Source organism: Mesoplodon densirostris, chromosome 1 (assembly GCF_025265405.1).
Source record: "Mesoplodon densirostris isolate mMesDen1 chromosome 1, mMesDen1 primary haplotype, whole genome shotgun sequence".
Taxonomy (NCBI): domain Eukaryota; kingdom Metazoa; phylum Chordata; class Mammalia; order Artiodactyla; family Ziphiidae; genus Mesoplodon; species Mesoplodon densirostris.
Genome location: NC_082661.1, coordinates 114592392 through 114611572, shown reverse-complemented (window position 1 = coordinate 114611572; position 19181 = coordinate 114592392). Strand labels below are relative to the sequence as shown.

At 48.1% G+C, this 19181-nt stretch overlaps 1 protein-coding gene across 2 annotated transcripts in view; it reads right to left on the bottom strand.

The window, feature by feature from the left end:
- The window catches only part of EDARADD (EDAR associated via death domain), a 59131-nt gene extending 41234 nt beyond the window's left edge, over nucleotides 1-17897 (bottom strand). For both annotated transcript variants that reach the window (XM_060090111.1, XM_060090120.1), the window contains exons 1-3: nucleotides 17760-17897; nucleotides 8145-8203; nucleotides 4628-4667 (exon numbers count right to left, since the gene is read on the bottom strand). In XM_060090111.1, coding sequence (XP_059946094.1) covers nucleotides 4628-4667; nucleotides 8145-8203; nucleotides 17760-17790 — 130 coding nt within the window. In that variant the 5' untranslated portion in view covers nucleotides 17791-17897. The remainder of the gene's footprint in view (nucleotides 1-4627; nucleotides 4668-8144; nucleotides 8204-17759) is intronic.
- Nucleotides 17898-19181: the final 1284 nt, after the last annotated feature.

Here is a 19181-nt window from a genome sequence, read left to right as displayed (position 1 = left end):
GTTTCATGTTACAACAAGGAAACCTATCAGCAAGATACTGTCGGTCAATCGGCAAGATGAGAAATCGTCTAAAATACAACACATTGGCCTGCTAGTTTTCAGGCAGACTTTTTTTTTATTATTTTTTATTTTTTTTGGCTGTGTTGGGTCTTCGTTTCTGCGCGAGGGTTTTCTCCAGTTGTGGCAAGCAGGGGCCACTCTTCATTGCGGTGCGCGGGCCTCTCACTATCGCGGCCTCTCTTGTTGCGGAGCACAGGCTCCAGACGCACAGGCTCAGTAGCTGTGGCTCACGGGCCTAGTTGCTCCGCGGCATGTGGGATCTTCCCAGACCAGGGCTCGAACCCGTGTCCCCTGCATTAGCAGGCAGATTCTCAACCACTGCACCACCAGGGAAACCCCCCAGACATTTTTACTTAGGAATTATTTTGGTGATCTCCTGAGTACTTGTTTATTTTCTCCTTTTTCAAAATGAACTACTACTTCTACATTTAGTTAATGAATTATTCCAAATATCATCCATGCTTAAGTTCAAATTTCTCAAAATAATTAACAATAAAATCAGTCTATTTCTCTTTAACTTTACATCCGCTATTTAATTTTTTTGAACAATGGAAGGGCAGTAATGCCAGAGAAGGTGAAGATGATAAAATCTTGATTGCTTTACGATGTAGTTATGTGCAATTTCCCCTCACTAGGAATAGTGCCTCAAAAATCAGAATTCTTTTTCCAAAGACATTTTTCTCTCAAAATATGAAGAGTCACATTCCCTTCAGAACCCTCAAGCCAGCAGTTTCTACGAGATACAGGAATTCTGTGATATAAGATAAACCCCAATCTTAAATTAGTCCTGAGTTTGGTGCCTACAGATTCTCACAGAGCACCTATCATAACAGAAGCCTGACAGAATGAACCTCCCGAAATCTCTAAAATCAGGGGAGGCAGAAGCTACACATTTGTTCCCGACAAGAAAACAGGTATAATAACACGTTTCACCTCAAAAACGTGCTGATCATTGAAATCACACTAGAGTCCCACAGTTGATATATGGTAAAAGCACATTACTGAGAACCACTCTAGTGTGGACCGTGTTAAGGGACTATGTTGTACTGTCCAGGTGAAAAGTAGGAACACATTAGAATTATAATGAAGATTTTGTGAAACATGCTAATTTTCTTAAGAAAATACATTTTGAGGACTTTTAAAATCATATGGAAATGGTTCAAGCTAATTAAAAATGACTCCTCTATTAAATATAGTAGCCCCCCTAGAATTCACTTAAGTGTCAGAGTCTGAGTTGTTCTTAATATAATTAGATTACATTTACTTTTTAAAAAAATAAATTTATTTATCTATTTTTATTTTTGGCTGCGATGGGTCTTCGTTGCTGCATGCAGGATTTCTCTAGTTGCGGTGAGCGGGGGCTACTCTCCGTTGCGGTGCGCAGGCTTCTCATTGCAATGGCTTCTCTTGTTGCGGAGCACGGGCTCTAGGCACATGGGCTTCGGTAGTTGTGGCACGCGGGCTTCAGTAGTTGTGGCTCCCGGGCTCTAGAGCGCAGGCTCAGTAGTTGTGGTGCACGGGCTTAGTTGCTCCGCAGCATGTGGGATCTTCCAGGACTAGGGCTCGAACCTGTGTCCTCTGCACTGGCAGGTGGATTCTTAACCACTGTGCCACCAGGGAAGCCCTACATTTACTTTTAAGCTGTAAAATAGTCTCTTCACTAATTATATATGGGCTTTGTTTCCCTAAAAACAACTTCAATGAGAAAATTACCATAAGCATTTAACGATGATACCGGCTCCATTATGGTATGTTTGAAAAAAATACTGCAGACATTAAATTGTTATTAAACACAAATGTTGGATATTACATAGAAGACAATGTATTTCTTAGAGATAAGAAACTATGTGCTTAATAACACTTCCCCGCCCCCCCTCATGAATAAGGACAGAGGAAAGATCTGGAGTTACTTGTCAACTCACCACCATTTTAATTAAGGTTTTGTAAAACTCAAATTCTAGGAGAAACCCAACAGTACAGTTACTGTATTATCAGGCTGCTAAGCAACAATCTTTTTCTCTTAAAACAGGAAATCATGTTCAAGAGTGATAGAAAAGGTCTTCGGATAGTTGCTGCGGCCCAGTCTACCTAAAACGATGGTTCCATTCTTGCCTCTCCACTACGAAAGCTTTCAACAGTCCTCTACCCTGATTGCTCACGATTCTTTTGTCAGATTTCCCTCCACCCCTGTCAGATGCTTGTTGGGAGTCAGGTGCTGTTCCAGGCTCATTTCGTGGAATTCTCACAAGCACCCTGGGAGGTCGGTGTAATACTGTCCTCTCTGCACTGCAGACTGGACACTGGGACCCTGAGCCATGAGGTCACCTGCTGAGTCCTCTCAGAGCTGGCGGTCTGGCTGCAGCTCAGGTGTCTCCTACATGTCTCCTACATGTGGCATGCCACATTCTTTTTTTTTATAAATTTATTTATTTTGGGGGGGGGGCTGTGTTGGGTCTTCATTTCTGTGCGAGGGCTTTTCTCTAGTTGCAGCGAGTGGGGGCCACTCTTCATCGCGGTGCGCGGGCCTCTCGCTGTCACGGCCTCTCTTGTTGCGGAGCACAGGCTCCAGACGCACAGGCTCAGTAGATGTGGCTCACGTGCCCAGTTGCTCCGCGGCATGTGGGATCTTCCCAGACCAGGGCTCGAACCCGTGTCCCCTGCATTGGCAGGCGGATTCTCAACCACTGCGCCACCAGGGAAGGCCCCACGCCACATTCTTGAAGCTTCTTAAGTAGGCTCTTAGGTGGGTGAGGTCTGTGTCCCACTCACTCAGGTTTTCATTAAAAACACAGGTTTCGGGCTTCCCTGGTGGCGCAGTGGTTGAGAGTCTGCCTGCCGATGCAGGGGACACGGGTTCGTGCCCCGGTCCGGGAGGATCCCACATGCCGCGGAGCAGCTGGGCCCATGAGCCATGGCTGCTGGGCCTGCGCGTCCGGAGTCTGTGCTCCGCAACGGGAGAGGCCACAACAATGAGAGGCCCACATACCACCAAAAAAAAAAAAAAAAATACACAGGTTTCTGGGCCTGACCCCAGACCCACCACATCATGATTTTGTAGTAGTGGGGCCCAGAATCTGCATTTTAAACTAGCTCCCCAGGTAATTCTTCACTGCACCCTAAAAATCCAAGGAACAGGCTCAACACGGCCTCCGATTCGTCCTGGTGGCCTGGCTTGCACCTTCCATTTTCTTGCTGAACTAGGCAATCACAGCTTGGGGAATTCAGGACACTGAGAAGTCATTCATGGAGAGGGGAAAGGGCAAAGTGTGCTTGGGAGAAGCCTCCCCTAGTACAGCCAGGATTTGGGCTCAAACCTGGCCTTCAGCCTCTTTTCCCTATACCACTGCCATTCCTGGGACGTGCACAGGGGGCAAAAGGAATGAAACTCTAATGATGTCATTTCAGAGAGCAGGAAGAAGAGTCTGGTGAGTAGAGAATGAGGGAGGGGGACTTGGCAGAACTACAGACTTAACCACAGGAGGGCCCTGCCAGGGAGCTCCCAACCCTGCAGCCCAGTGACCGTGATACCCATCACCACAAGGGCTTCTGGGGAACCCCACAGCAGGCTGTGCTGGGAAGTCCTTCCTCTCCAGGAAGCCGGGGGGCCCCTGCCATCTCTGAAGCTGCTCAGATCTGATTGTTCCCCACCCCTCCTCTCTGGCCGGTCAGCAGAGCACAAGGTACACGCTCCAGTGCGATAAGCGGCAGCTCGGCCTCCATACTGGATACAGCCTTACAGGCTGCCCCACGGGAAATTAGGAAAGGCTCAGGCCTTTATGGTCTGCACCACGCCTGAGACATTCGCCTGTGGATCATAAAAGCAAGCTCTTTTTGCTTTGGGGCCTGACAGCATCCTTTGCCCCTTGTCTGCTAACAGACCCCTCTTTCCTGTGGTTTGAGTAGAACCGACTTCATGCCCTCCACCCCCCACCCTCCAACCTCAAGGCTCAGACCTGGTCACCCCTCCGTCCTCCGACGACAGCAGCTGATACAGGGATGGCCACACGACCAAACTGCTCCTTTCACGATTTGCCCCTAAAATTGTGTCATGTGTGCTGGGGGAAAGGCTCCCCCTTGCCCCAGCATCTTTAGCTGCACCAAGTAAAGCTGGAGGTGTCAGAGACTATCTTTCCCACCACGTGGGGAAAGCCTGCTCGAGTACGGAGCCAACACAGAAGACAGAGCCATTGAGGGGGTGTGTGGGGGACTGAGCCTGAGACATCATTTAAATGCTTGGATTTAGCAGCACCCAAAGACTCTAAGCCACCAAGTCCCCCCGCCATTTTAAACTAATTTGAGCTACATTTCTGACCCTTGCAACCCACAGTCCTGGCTTTCTTCATTTTATGCATGTTAAAAACACCACAGGAATTTGATGTATAATTTGCTGTAAAATAATTCCTACATTTTAATAAGAAAATTCATACCAGAGAAGGTCAAATCATGCACTAAATTATCAGTATGCTTCTGTTTCACAATTTTAAAAAATGAAAAATTACTTTGACTAGTGCTTTGTTCAAGATATGAAAGTAATCACAGTTTAACTTGCTACTTCAACTGTACATACCTTTAGGGAGTCCCGTGTCTTGAATGGGATATTTGTCTGACTGTAGAAACCAACAAAAGAGGAGTGTTATTTTTAAACACTGTAGTCAATTATAAGATCAAAGTGAAAAGAAAGCTTTGTCATGGGAAAGTCATGATTTTAATTTAAAACCTGGCAAGTTATTAGCCTTGGATTTATCAATACGCCTGACCCATTGCTTGCTTTCATTCTCAATTTTACAGAAATGAAACCAAGGTGGATGAGAAGTTAATGTTGGAACATGAAACAGAAGAAGCCTTCAGCTCTGACCACTAAACAACACTTCCTCCCTTTTCTGCAGTGCTCTTTCTCTATTTCCTGCAGCTCAAAATTGAGGGACATTTCTGTTAGTGAATTATGGGGACAGACCCATCTCTTCTCACCATTTCTGTGACATTCATTCGGGCCAATAAGCATGTGTTCTGGGCAGTACTCACAATTGGACAGCTCTGTCACGGGTTGACTAGGACAGGAGTCAAAAGGTAACTATCCCATTAATTGCACGAAGATCTATGAATTAGTTACCCATTATGCACAATTCCCCAGTGCTTTAGTTGAGGGCAGTACTGTTAAAGGGAATTCAAAATAGCAAATGCTCTTACAATCACATATTTCTTTGTTGGTACCGACAAATATGCAGGTATCTAAGCTTCTGGAAGCTTCTACTGCAGATTATACAATGTAGTCATTTTCTAAAGACTTCCATGAGAGGAGTTAGGATGCACCCAATCTCCCTAGCCTGTCCTCTGACCCCGGCTCAGTTCCTACCATCATCTGCATCTGGGCCTTTGGGTCTATAGTCCTCCAGCCTAAAAAAAAAAAGCTGTACCTCCCAACTCTCCTGTAAGTCTCATCACTATCTTCCTTGGACAGAGGAGGAAAAGAAACAAATGTGGAACCAGGGATTCTGTTTCAAATGCCTTTCCTTGGAGTTTCTTTGGAGCTAGGCAGTAAAGTTTCAGAACCTTCTAGAAGCCTCCAACCCCTTTCCACAAAAGAAATCAATCAATCATCTTTACGGTATCAGTTCAACTTGTGAAGGGGCTGGAGCCTAAGGTCAGACACACTGGTGTTCAAGCGTGTCTACATGACTGAGCCCCAATAACACTCTGGACCCCAAGGGTGGGGTGAGCTTCCCTGGTTGTCAATACTCTGTGTGTATCATCACACATCGTTACTGAGACAAGTAAACACTGTCCACACAACGTCACTGACAGAGGGTAGCTGAAAGCTCCATGCTTGCAACCTTCCTGGGCCCTGTCCTATGCCCCTCTTCCTTTGGCTGACTTTAATCTGAATACTTTTGCTGTAATAAACCACAATCCTGAGTGAAAAAAGAAATCAATCAATCAATCAATCATCAATCACAGAGAACTTAAAAATCAAATACTTTTCCCCCCGACTAAATCTTTCTCCATCCTCTGCTCCCCAGAGCATGGAAAACACATCTGTACCATAGTGCTTATCAGGCTCTTTTCAAAGTATTTGTCTATTTCCTCAGACAGACTGTGAGTGTTTCAAGAGAAGGGACCATGATCTTTGCATCCCCAGATTTTGACTCTGTTCAGACTACATGAACGAACAAGTGCAGGTTTCCTGGAGAGACTGACAGTTGAGATGGGCCTAGAGAATGCCCAGGACCCAGATGACCGAGAGAAAGGAGCATGGTGATTGCAGATGGTGGGCACAGAGGAGCAAGGCCAGGTTGTTGGAAGACGGGCCAGCCTGCAGGACAGATGCATGCTGGAGGTGGAAAAGGAAGACAGGGTTGGACACGAAATAATGGAGCCAGTTTCCATGGAAGACCCTGCAAAGGAGGCAAAGGGGTTTAGGAAGGGTGCCATTCTAGGATCTCGGGAAGCTTGGCTCATTTAACACTGCTGCCTGCTTCGTGCCCCACTCTGTGTATGGGAAGACAGTCAGCACAGCCTCGCAGGAAGTCAGGCAAGCAAATAATTCCCACACAATGCGATAAAAAGTAGGGACTATGGGGCTTCCCTGGTGGCGCAGGGGTTGAGAGTCTGCCTGCTGATGCAGGGGACACGGGTTTGTGCCCGGGTCTGGGAAGATCCCACATGCCTCAGAGCGGCTGGGCCCGTGAGCCATGGCCGCTGAGCCTGCGCGTCCGGAGCCTGTGCTCCGCAACGGGAGAGGCCACGACAGTGAGAGGCCCGCGTACCGCAAAAAAAAAAAAAAAAGTAGGGACTATGGATAAGGCAGCACCCGAAGGCCCCAAGGCTGAGAAGCCTTCCCAGATAAGGAACAGTTGGGCTGAGTGGCGGGACGCATAGGAGTTCATTACGTGAGGAAGCAGGGAAGGGCCAGCACTATGGGTACCCAGGACGGGGCGAGGGCGTGGGGCATTTGAGGAGCAGCAAATAGCTACACACAACTGGCTCATCAGAGGGTTGTTGAGACATGGTCACGGAGGACCTCATCTGCCATGTCAAGGACCATGTATTTAATCCTGGAAGGAATGTTATAGTTGAAATGTGTCCCCTCCAAAAATACCTCTAAGTCCTAACCCCTAGTACCTCAGACTGTGACCTCATTGGAAATAGGGTCATTGTAGATAGAATTACTTAAGATGAGGTCATAGTGGTGTAGGGTAGGCCCTTAATCCAATAGGACAGATGTCCTTGTAAGAGGAGAAGAGATAACAAGACACAGACACACAGGGAGAAGACGGCCACGTGCCACCAAAGGGAGAGAACGGAGCGAAGCAGCTACAAGCCAGGGGACACCAAGAACTTCCGACGACCATCAGAAGCCAGAAGAGGGACTTCCCTGGTGGCGCAGTGGTTAAGAATCCACCTGCCAATGCAGGGGACAAGGGTTCGAGCCCTGGTCCGGGAAGATCCCACAGGCCGCGAAGCAACTAAGCCCGTGTGCCACAACTACTGAAGCCCGCATGCCTAGAGCCCATGCTCCGCAACGAGAGAAGCCACCACAGTGAGAAGTCTGTGCACTGCAACGAAAAGTAGCCCCCACTCGCCGCAACTAGAGAAACCCCACGTGAAGCAACAAAGACCCAACACAGCCAAAAATAAATTTTAAAAATTAAAAGAAAAAAAAAGTGGTAACAGAGGTAAATCAACAGTGTATGCCCATCTGGCACATGGGCAGCCCGCCTTTACTTTAAGGTTGTCCTATTTTTTCTTTCAATCTCAAGTTAGATATTTTGATTTCTGAAGAATTGGTAATTAAAAATAGATAGTATTAAAAGTAGACAAGCAGATAAAGACCTCACGTAACCTAAGAAGACCACTTCTGATATGTGCAAAATGAGAACAGAGTCTAACACCATTTTTAACCTGGAGAAACCCCAAGTTTATTATGTCACAGAGAAATATCATGAAAAAGAAATTTATCTTGGAAAACCTTATTTTAGGGTTTCAAATTTCATGTAAGTACTAAGTAATAAAAAATATAAAGAAATAACAAAGGGGAAAAAGGAAAAATAGGAGTCATCACCATTAATGTAAAAGTTGTAACCTACCATATTAAGGGATATAGTGCTAGGGTCTGTGTCTTCCACTGGCTCCTTTGTCAAATGATCTGTAAAGAGAGCAAATAGAGAGCATTTTCTTTAACTTAGAAGCACGGTGTGTCCTTTGATAACTGTCTTCATATAGACACAAGCTACCCCAATCAGTTTGGAGAAAAGCTTACTTTCAGTCATTAGTGGAGACAAAATAAGAAAGAATGAGTTCAGGCTGCACCAAGAAAGTGATGATGACTAATAAACTACATTAAAAAAAAGATTTTGGAACAGTTTACTTATAAATATCTACAAATACTCAGAGGTACAAATAACTACAAATTAGGTGAATGTGATATTAATGACTCTTTTGCATATTGGATTTTGAGACAGGCTGGGACCTGGGACCCTTTACTGGAGCGCTTGCACCTGGACAAACATCTCCTCAAGCAACAGAGTACAAAGAAACTATAAAAGACTAAAAATAACTGCATGCAAGTGCCGTTGGGCAAATTATGAACAACATACAGAAAAGAATACAAAAAGGGCACAAACCAACTGCCATTTCTGAGGTGCCGGGAGCAAAAGCAGGGTACTGCACGTGATCCCTGCACACACCACCACCAAGGGGGTGGTCAGGCCACCTAAGCCACACCTCAGGCCTGACCCACCAATCCGCACCCACCCTCACCCCATTTAAGGGACCAGCTCACTGCGCCCCCCTAGGACAGCAAGCAAGGGCACCTGTTTCTTGTTTTTACGCCTCATGCTGCAGCACGAGTCCCAATAAAGCATTGCCTGAGTTTCTCCTCTGGTCTCTTATCAATTTCTATTGATTAAAGAGTCCAAGGACCCAGGTCGGCAACAATCTGATTATAACTTTGAGCAAGAAAATTACAAAACAAAAGCTCCCCCTTTCCAAGACAGTTTACGAAACATCTGCCAGAATACTATCTTGCTCGATAACCGTATCTGTCTGAATGGGATCCTCGGTATTTTGTGCAGTCACTACACGACCTGCAAAACCCTAAGTGGCCAGCCTTGGGCCAGTCAAGATTCACCTTTCATTTTTCTCCCAAATCTTCATTAAGTACATACTGTGGCCCAGGCACTAGGTCCTGGGAATGCCTTGGGGGATCCAAACAAACAAAACAGGACAACTTATGGAGATCATTTGTTTGTTCTCCCCAGATGCTTCCCATTTGAGAATGTATCCAGACTTCTCACATTTCTCTCCCCGCAGGTGTTGACAATGCCTGAAGGAGAAGCAGTGTGAAGGGAACATCTCTTTGTTTATTTTATGACAGGCTACAGTCACTGGAGAGATTAAAGGAGGTGGCCCAGAGGAGCGGGGGCAAAGGAGAGAGTTTTTGCCAGTGTCCCTCCATGGAGCAGGGGACAGACACTGCAGCTCCACGAGTGGGGACTGTGCCGTGGTCCTTAGCAGAGCCCAGAGGTGGCAAGACCACATCAGGGAATGCATGGAGGGGGCTAACCCCTGGGTCCCAGGGTTCCCAGCTCCACAGAGAAACAAACCTGTGATTTGGGTCTGCAAGAGAAACAGAGGGCTCCTGGACCTCAAGAGTCTTCTCAGGCTTGGACAACAAGGACATCAAGCCCACCCAAATGCACTAAAAATTCAAGGCCCCTCCTTTTCCAAGCACCACATCATCCTCTTAGGTTCCTATATGACCCTAAGGAAGGGGCCAGGGCCCAGTTTGGACTGAAATGAAATTTCCTGCCAGCCCAGTAGATTACAGACTCAGACCTGGATTTAAGTCAGTGTAAAGAAAATAAGAACAAGTTGTGTTGCTAACTCCACCCTGAGTTTACAGAACTCCTGCTGCCCAAGGAAAAGGCAATTATCATACAGAGCACTTGGTGTTAAGACAGTAGAAATGAAGAAGGATATGGAAACACAGGAGGAACACAAGCCTAGCCTGGGGTGTCTGGTGGGGAGTGAAGAGCAGGTAGAGAGGAGCCTATAGAGGAGATGACACTTGAGTCCAGAAGGATGAGTTGAAGCTAGCCAGAAGTCAGGGAGGGAAAAGCATTCTAGGCAGAGGGAACAGCATAGGCGAAGGCCTAGAGATGAAAAAGAATGGGACTCATGAGCATACTTCAAATAGGTCTAGCCGGACACCTGCCTTCGGTTTTCCGGTTTTTCCTTTCTATCATTCTCATGTCTAGCTCCTGGCTGGGGAGCGGGTAGTAGAAGCCACCATGAATAGCCTCCAGTCTTTTCTTTCCCTCCTATCACAGCCTAGTCTCAACCGCTTAATTTTCACCGAAGTGTATCTGGATGATAAAACTTTTTTTTTGGCCACGCGGCCTTGTGGGACCTTAGTTCCCCAACCAGGGATTGAACCTGGGCCTTCAGCAGTGAGAGAGTGTTGTCCTAACCACTGGACCGCCAGGGCATTCCCTGGATGATAATACTTTAAAAGCTTACCTCCACTAGGGGGGTGGAATTTTAATAGGTATCCTGTGCAGCTATTGCCCACCAAGTCTATGACAAGTTAGGCCTGTTTCCTACAGAGACATTAGTATGTGAGGAAGGAAAAAGACAAAGAGGAAGAAAATGGAGGAGACAGCTGGCAAAGGCAAAATTACCCCAAAAGCAGCAGTGAGAATGCAAACAGGCCAGTTAAAGGGAAGGCACACAGGGCTTGGGAGGAGAAGGTTTGGGTCCTCACCGCCACACCACTGAGACCTAGTGGCCTGACCCTGAATGAGTCTAGCGGTATGACCTTGGATGACTCATGTTAAGTGTTCCCAGCCTCGGGCTCTTCCTCTGTAACAGGAGGGGGTCCACGTGGCTGGCTCCCAAACCCAGCTGATCATCATTATTCTGGTCAGGTCAGGTTTGGGAACAACTCCCCCTGAGAATCTGTGCCTCAGAGGGTGATGGGGTGAACAGGACCACAAGTGTTTGGAGGCCCAAAGTCTCTTGCTTTGGTCTGAAGCCTCTGAGAATAGATGGAATTTAAGATGGGAAGGGCACAGAGAATTTAGGGCGCTTTTTTTTGTTGTTTTCTGAAGCACAACAGCAAAGTGAGAGGGCGATCAGGAAAGGCTTAGGCGATCAGGAAAGGTTTAGGACCAGTCTTAGAGGCACTTCCAGGCCTTTTATTATTTTCATTCACATGGTTGTGACTGTATCAGCTTCTGACGTAGACCAGGCTGGGGATGAAGTTCTTCCTTACGTGTAATTGCCAAATCCGCTCACAGACCCAGGCCCACAGTGTCGCTCCACTTGTTCTACCTGATCCCGGGCCTTCCCCCTGGCCCTTGCTGTAGTTCACGCAGAAACACCTTTGTTCTCACAGGCCCGTGTTGTGTACCAACAGATTATCTGGAGGAGGGCTGATCCTGGTTATCTGAGACTAGTCTAGAAGTAAGCAGTTGTCCTAAAGTATTTCTGAGAGCTCTTGGAGCCACATGTTTACAATATTATTAGAATGAAATCAAATAGTTTACTCAGAAGCTTTAAAATGTTTATTTTTATGGGCCCCAGGTAACAGCAGGCTGGGCCTCTAGGCAAGGCTCTGATATCAGATGGGGCACGAGAAAGCTGAAAGAGAAAGGGGGATCGTGCGAGCTCCCCAGGTGGCAAGGCCGGCAGCTCAGCCAGGGGTGGGTGGGGACCTTCCTCCTGATCCTGGCTATCGCTCTACTGTCCCAAAGCTGCCTCCATTCACCTGGATTGGTAACTCTAAAGAAGGCAGAGGTCATCCCAAATTAGCTGGTAATTGACCAAAGGGGGTCTCACTGATGGCAATGAGAATGATGTTTAATTCACATGAGCATCTTCTGGGGAGGTCCTCAAAAGGCCTGAGTGAAACCCATGGTGAGTTGATGACACTCAGCTGCTGGAAGGGCACCCAGCCTGGCTCCCGGAGGCCCCAGGGGAGAGCAAGCAAGGCCAGCTGCAGTTACTTGTTTCTCTGGGCCTCAGGTGCCTCATCTGTAATATTCAGGGGGAGGGGGGACAGAGAGCCTCCACGTGCCCTTCCAGCTTTAAAAGTCCATGAGTGGTGAGAAGTAGGGGCCCCAAAGGTGAAAAGAGCATCTTCAAGTGAAGGTCACTCCAACACAGGAAGCCCAGTTACAATTAGAGCTCTCACTTACCCAGTACCCCTCCCCGTCCACCCACCCCATCGCCCCATGCTGCCTGGTTTACAGGCATCAAACTGGGGGCAGAAAAAGCTCTTCCCATATTGGCATCTTAGGAACTGATTCAGTTAGATATGTTAACTGGGTTTACCTTGTAAAGTTAAAAAAAAATAAAGATGTTTGTATATCCACATGCATATAACAAAGGTGGGTATCTATTATTATACCATATGAACTTAATTTAAAAAACAACTCTTTGCCCTGAGAAAATTTACACTGGCAGGAAAACAGTCATGCTGGTTACAGCATGAGTGCCCAAGGTCATAGGGCAAAGGAAGCAGCAGGATTTGGATCTGGGACTTTCTGACTTCAAAATCTACCCGTTTTCCACTACCTTCGGGTTGCTTGAAGTGGTTCATGCATTGACCACCTGATAACAGACTGTCCTGGGGGGACCTCTATGTCCAAATTTTCCCTTCCTGTGAGGGTACCAGTCACACTGGATGAGAGCTCACTCTGATGACCTCATTTTAACTTGACTGCTTCTGTAAAGACTTTATTCCCAAATCAGGTCACGTTCTGTGGTACTGGGGGTTAGGATGTCAACAAAATTTTTTTTGGGTGGGGAGCACAGTTCAACCCATAACAGTCCATTCTCTCGCCCCCAAATTCATGTCCTTCCCATGGGCAAAAGACATTCACCCGACATACCTCAGAGCTTTCATCACTCCGGCATCAACTCTGAATGCAAAATCTCACCTACCCATCATCCACTCAAAGACCCAGCTCTCATCAGCTCCTGAATCAGAATCCCCAGGAGCCCTGGAGACTGTGGGCTGCACCCGGCAGCCTCTCCACCAGGAACGATCTCGGATTGTCCAACACAGGCGCAGGTAAGCTGCCCAAGCGCAGCACGGTCACGTCCGGACCTCTCCCTTTATGAATCACATTAGATAAGGGCCAATAGTTCCTCAAGACAGTTCCTCAAAGGAAGTTCAAAGATCTCCTCTAAAGATGTCCTTTCAGAGAAACAAAGAGGGAAGCGTGTCAGAGCTTCCTGGCTTTCCCGATCATCAGGAATCAAAGAGTGGGGCCTTTTGTGCTTCTTAGTGAAAAAGTAAAGGCAATTCTTTGAACTCGGTGATTTCAGAGTTCATTTATTTTTCCTCTGTTATTTTTTGTACCCTAGCTTTTCTTTTGACCTACAGCTGTTTTCACTCCTGATTCTAAGGAAGCCCTAGAGTCCTAACCGTATTCAGGATCACAGAAGCTCTCAGGGCAGCAGCGCTAACACGCTGCTAAGTTTACCCTCTTCTCTGTCTGGCAGCAGCCCTGCTCTGTCATCCCTGCACCTCAGAGCAGGGGCTGAACAAGCTGAGAAAGGACCAGGGATCAAGAAGGTGCACCTCTAGAGCAACTTCTCTGGACGATGGCCAAGCTGAGGGAGAGGGGAGGGGAGGGAAGAGATGAACCAAGGGATGAAAGAGGAATGCAGACAAGGGGGAAATACTTGGGTAGAGAGAAGAAAACTTAGAGGCATTGTAAGAAAGGGAAAGAAATGAAGTGGGCATTGGAAAAACCCACGGGACGGGGAAGGAGAAAGGGAAGAAGGAAGGAAGAAAGGAAAACCGCGGTCTGTCAGCACTCTCTGGTGGATGTGGTGAATGAACTGGTTGGTCCAGCCTTTCAAATAAGGGTGCTGCTCAAAGTGGTTCCCCCTTTAGTCCTGGTTTCTGCTCCCGGTGCTACTGGAGTTTGCAAGAAGGACAGGGTGTCACATCAGACCCATTCAAGCGCGGAGGAGGGCTCAGAGGGGTGCGTGAGGGGTGAGATGCCACCTAAGGGGCTGTCCTGGGCCGGTCTCTAGGGCCAGGGTTCCCAGGGAGCAACCCTGTGCGCAGTGCAAACAATACCCCGAGGATGAACAAAGGCAGAACATACACTGATGCGCTCCGTGGCCAAGGGCACTTACTTAGCTCACTGCGACGAAGCAATGAACTGTACCATCTCGCCAACTCTCCCGACTTTCAAAGCCTCTTTCTTTGTTTCTGCCCTTAATATATGTATGAACACGAACCAGATTTTATTCACTTTCAACAGGCAATTCTGACTCCTTCCACGATGGATGGTTTATTAGTGGAAGAGATGGAATGAGATGGCCACACTGTAACCTGCATGACTATTTTCCTGCCAGTGTAAATTTTCTCAGGGCAAAGAGTTGTTTTTTTAATTAAGTTCATATGGTAAAATAATAGATACCCACCTTTGTTATATGCATGTGGATATGCAAACATCTTTATTTTTTTTAACTTTACAAGGTAAACCCAGTTAACATATCTAACTGAATCAGTTCCTAAGATGCCAATATGGGAAGAGCTTTTTCTGCCCACAGTTTGATGAACAGGTGGTTACATTTTATATCTTTCATTCATTTACTGAGATGATAAGTATTTACCCAGGGCTTACTAAGTGCTGGGTACTGGGCCAGGCGTTGGAGAAAAACAGTCTCCACGGTCTGTGGAGCAGACCGGTCGAGCAAAACAGACATGCCCTCTGTCCAAGAACTTATAGTCTAACGGGGTAGAGAGACAATGGTGAAATCTTCACAGCTAGAAAGGGTGACAGGTGCTGGAAGGGTGCACCAAGATTGTGTAACATGGAGCTGAATCTACATCAGTTTTTTTTTTTTTTTTTTTTTTTGCGGTATGCGGGCCTCTCACTGTTGTGGCCTCTCCCGTTGCGGAGCACAGGCTCCGGATGCGCAGGCCCAGCGGCCATGGCTCACGGGCCCAGCCGCTCCGCGGCATATGGGATCCTCCCAGACCGGGGCACGAACCCGTATCCCCTGCATCGGCAGGCGGACTCTCAACCACTGCGCCACCAGGGAGGCCCTCTACATCAGTTGTGATCTGAAATCTGAAGGGTGGGCAGGAGGTAAATGGACCGGTGGGGTTGGGGGGAGGTGAAGGGAGACTTCCAGGCAGCAGAAACAACTTGTGCAAAGGCCAGGAGGCAGGTGGTCCAGGGCTCTCAAGGAAACAGAGGAGGCAGGGTGGCTGCAGTGCAGACGAAGAGAAAGAGCAGGCTTGCCGACTGAAGGGAGAGCTACAGGCCCACTTACAGAGTATGGACACCACTGAAGGACTGAGGATTTACTGGAAAGTCAGCGCAGGTTTCTGAGTAGAGGAATGGCGAGATCTGATTTGTTTTTAAAAGGTCCCTCTGGCCACTTTTAGGTGAACAGGTTGGTGGAAGGTGAGAGTGTGTGTGGAAATACCAGTCGGGAGGTGAGTGCAGGAAACCTGGTGAGACAGCATGGTAACTGGGTCTGGGGTGGAGACACGAAAATGCCACGTAACGAGTTTTACACATTATCACCACTCGTGGCTTCATTACAGAAATGGAAGGGATGTGTCCTGGAGGTTCTAGAAATGATATGAGATGTTAGAAAGAGGAAGTCATTTTTTTGGTCATATTTCTGTCCAACCCTTTGTTTCTACATGCAAGTGTGGAGATATTATATATCTTTTTTTAAACTGGAAGAACCCTCATCTAATTGATAGAATTCCAGAGTGGGAATGGACATGAGAGTATCTTTCAGATGCCTGGAGATGTTCTTCAACATCACTGCAAGTGAGAGGGAGATCTCTACTCAGGAGGTCTCTCCCCCTCTTTGTAGGAAGCCAACAAAACCACCTACAAGTTTGGGTTCTACCTCTCAAAGTCAAGGAGACAGGTTCTTTCCGAATGACGCCCTCCTATCATCATATCCTCAGGTCTCTCATCCCGCCACATGTGCTGGGATTTCCAAGTCCCTTTGTTCCAGGTTGTGAGCTTCCATTTTGGCTGGGCCAAGCAGGCTAAGGAGCATCACCGGACTTCTAGATCCTGTAGTACTATTACTGTCATCTAAGACCCTGTTAGCTGCCCTGGTGGCCTTATCACACTCTTGACTCACTGAGGCTTTTTATACATGAAGCTGTGTTTCCCAACACCCACCTCCTCTGGTGCCATTGATTTTGGGGGTCCCAAGCAGACCTTCTATATACCCCCATTCAGTGGGTCCCGATCAAGATCTTTTTGAATCTCCTTCACCATCATCATTTAATGAGATGCGAAACCACTGTTAGTAAAATCTAGCTTAACACCTCTTGGCATCTTGCCAATTACATTTTCAGAAGAGGAAGTGGATGCAGAGGTGAGAGTTGGGGGGCAGGGGTAGGATTTCTCCCTTAATTTCCCCCGTCTGTTTTTCCAAACAATGAATATGGGGGAGGAGAAGGATATCCAAACCATTTACTTATCTTCCATCTCCCATGGATAAAATGTTTACCATTCCTCACTTAAAGAAGAACCACTTGAAGGAGAATTTAGATCTTTCTTAAAATCTCCAGGAAACTCTCCCAGACCCAGCACATCACAAGGCCAAGTTAGCCATCTCTGACCCACCTCCAGATACTTTCTATCTCATTCTCCTAATTGCCGAAGCCCCAAATGAACAATAAAACATTCAAGCTCCGGCCCTGCCCAAGCCCAAGAAATAAAATAGGGAGCACGTGTCTCTAAGCAGGTATCTGTGGTTCTGTATATCTGGTTCTCTCCCTAGCCTTTCCAGCCTCAACAAAACTAGAAAAAGCCCCAGTGTGCTCTGGGGGATACATCATTCATTCATTCACGTGTTCGACAAACATTCACTGAGGATCAGCCTAGGGTATGGGAGAGCAAGGACAGCGAATTCCTGAAAGGTGAAGTCTGAGGAAGATTTTCAATTCAAGTGAAATTAAAGAAAAATCGAGAGCCTGGTCTCAGGAACAGACACAGTATTTTACGGTTTTTCAATTCAAGTGAGATTAAAGAAAAATCTAGACTTTGGCTTCAGGTGCAAACACAACATTTAACGATAAGGACAGAACTAGAGGCCAGTCTAACCAAAGGCCTCCACAGGTGGGACCAGCCGCCTGGTTTTGTGGATACTAGTTTATGAAATAGCTCCGAGGACCAATATTTAGAACAAAACCATTTAATAAAAGTGAAACGAGGAGAGAAGAGGAGAAATGAGAAGGCACGTGAGTAGGGAGAAAGGGAGAGCTCGGGAGGAAAAAAAGAAATCCACCCCTTGCGCTCTTTTCTGCCGGAGAGGTTTGAGGGGCTTGTTTCAACCTGGCATCGCCGGTGCAGAACAAAGACGGTGGGGCGAGAGAGCAAGAGGAGAGAAGGGGCGCCTCAGGCACGCTTGGGGGCGACTGGGGCCAGGGGGCCGCGGGGGGCGCGCACCACCAGCAGCGGCTCGCGGGGGGAGCCTCGCACCTCGCCCTCCGGGACCGGGCGCCGCCGCTGTCCCCCGTCCGGCCCCGCGCGGTCCCGGGTCGGGCGCCAGGGTCCAGGGTGGTCCCAGGTCGCCCCTCGGGGCTCGCCGGGAGCTCGGCCCCGACAGCCCCGCCGCAGACGCGTACGCCTCGCGATCTAGCGACCCGCGGTCCGTGCCCCGGGTGAGGGTGCGGCGCGGTGTCAACTTACCCGCGCGCACAGGGTCGTCCGGAGAAGCCATGGGGACGGGGAGGGGCCAAAGGGCGCCCGAACGGGGTCGGGCGGCGGCGGGACAGGGGAGGAAAGCCGGGTTGCAGGGCTCGGTTGCCCTGCCTTTCGGACGCGCGGGGAGCGAACCTCGGCGGCTCCGCGCGCCCCTCCTCCGCCCGCTCCTCCCCTCTCTCAGCAGCTCTTCCCGGCGCTCACTTCCTGCTTGGCAATTAGCAAAGCCCCTGCAGTGCACGTCCGGGTTCAACCCCCGCCCCCACAGGCGCGAGCGAGAGCCCAGGTGCAGCGGACCAGGGCGCTGGAGAGTCCCCGGGTGCCCCGGGGTCCCCAGCGGCCGCCGCGAGCGCCCTTCCAGTCCTGCGCCCAGGTCTCCCACGGCAGGTCCCGCCGCGGAGCTCGCACGAGTGCTGCCCGGGACCTGCTGCGAAGCGATTATTAGCCTTAAAACCCGGCTGCAGTCGCGGCTCGCTCTCCTGGCTCCCTCCTTTCGCCCTGAGTCCGGCCGCAACTCTTCTCCGCGCATAGGCCTGGGCTGAGATGCCTGGCGGCGGTCTGATGTTTAGACCATTTCCTGCTCTTTAGGCAGAGTACGCCGCTGCATGATGGCACACGCTAATAATTTCTATTTTGATTTTTCTTTGGCATTGGTTATTACATGACCTCCAGGGTACTTACAACACAAAGGGAGTGAAAAGAGGAAGCCTGATACACACTCGCACAGCCTCGCTAGAAAAATAGCTTAGGGCTCCCTCGGAAATGCCAAGGTCTATTTTTTTTATTTTTAATTTTATACAAATTACGTGCGCACAGATTGGAATCTTTCACTAAGAATATTTTTAAGATTGTTATATTTTAACTAAACCTATCATCAATCATAAATCTATTACTATACGATGGTTACAGGCAATTTAAATTTAATAGTAATCTCATAAGGGTTTAAAATAACCTTTGTCCTCACACATAAGAATTGAAAGAGAGGAATTGATTTGAAAGAGATAACATAGCTTTTAGTTAGTTTATCGTGAAGGAGCAGCCTCTGGCTAAAAACTCAGCTCCGAAAAATGCAGGAAAGCAGCAAGTGTGTACATACCCTCTTGGCGACCAGGGGCGTGCTTTGTGCCTCTCCCCCTCTGTTTAGTAGTCCTGAGGCCCATGGCACTCTCCAGATCGGCACTTAATATGCCATGAAAGAAACGAGAGGCTCAGAGAAGAGGGTCCGGCTGGGTGTCGACCTTCTGGTGGAAAGCTCTCTGGGGAATTTGTGGGTGGGAGGATGAACTTCCTTTTGGTCTGCCTTCTGATAGGAAGGGAAATTTTTTTAAACGGTGTTTTCTCTTAGCATCCATTTTGAGGTTTGGTTTGTGGTTCTTTCTGTACTTCTCAGGATGATGGAATTATTTCTGA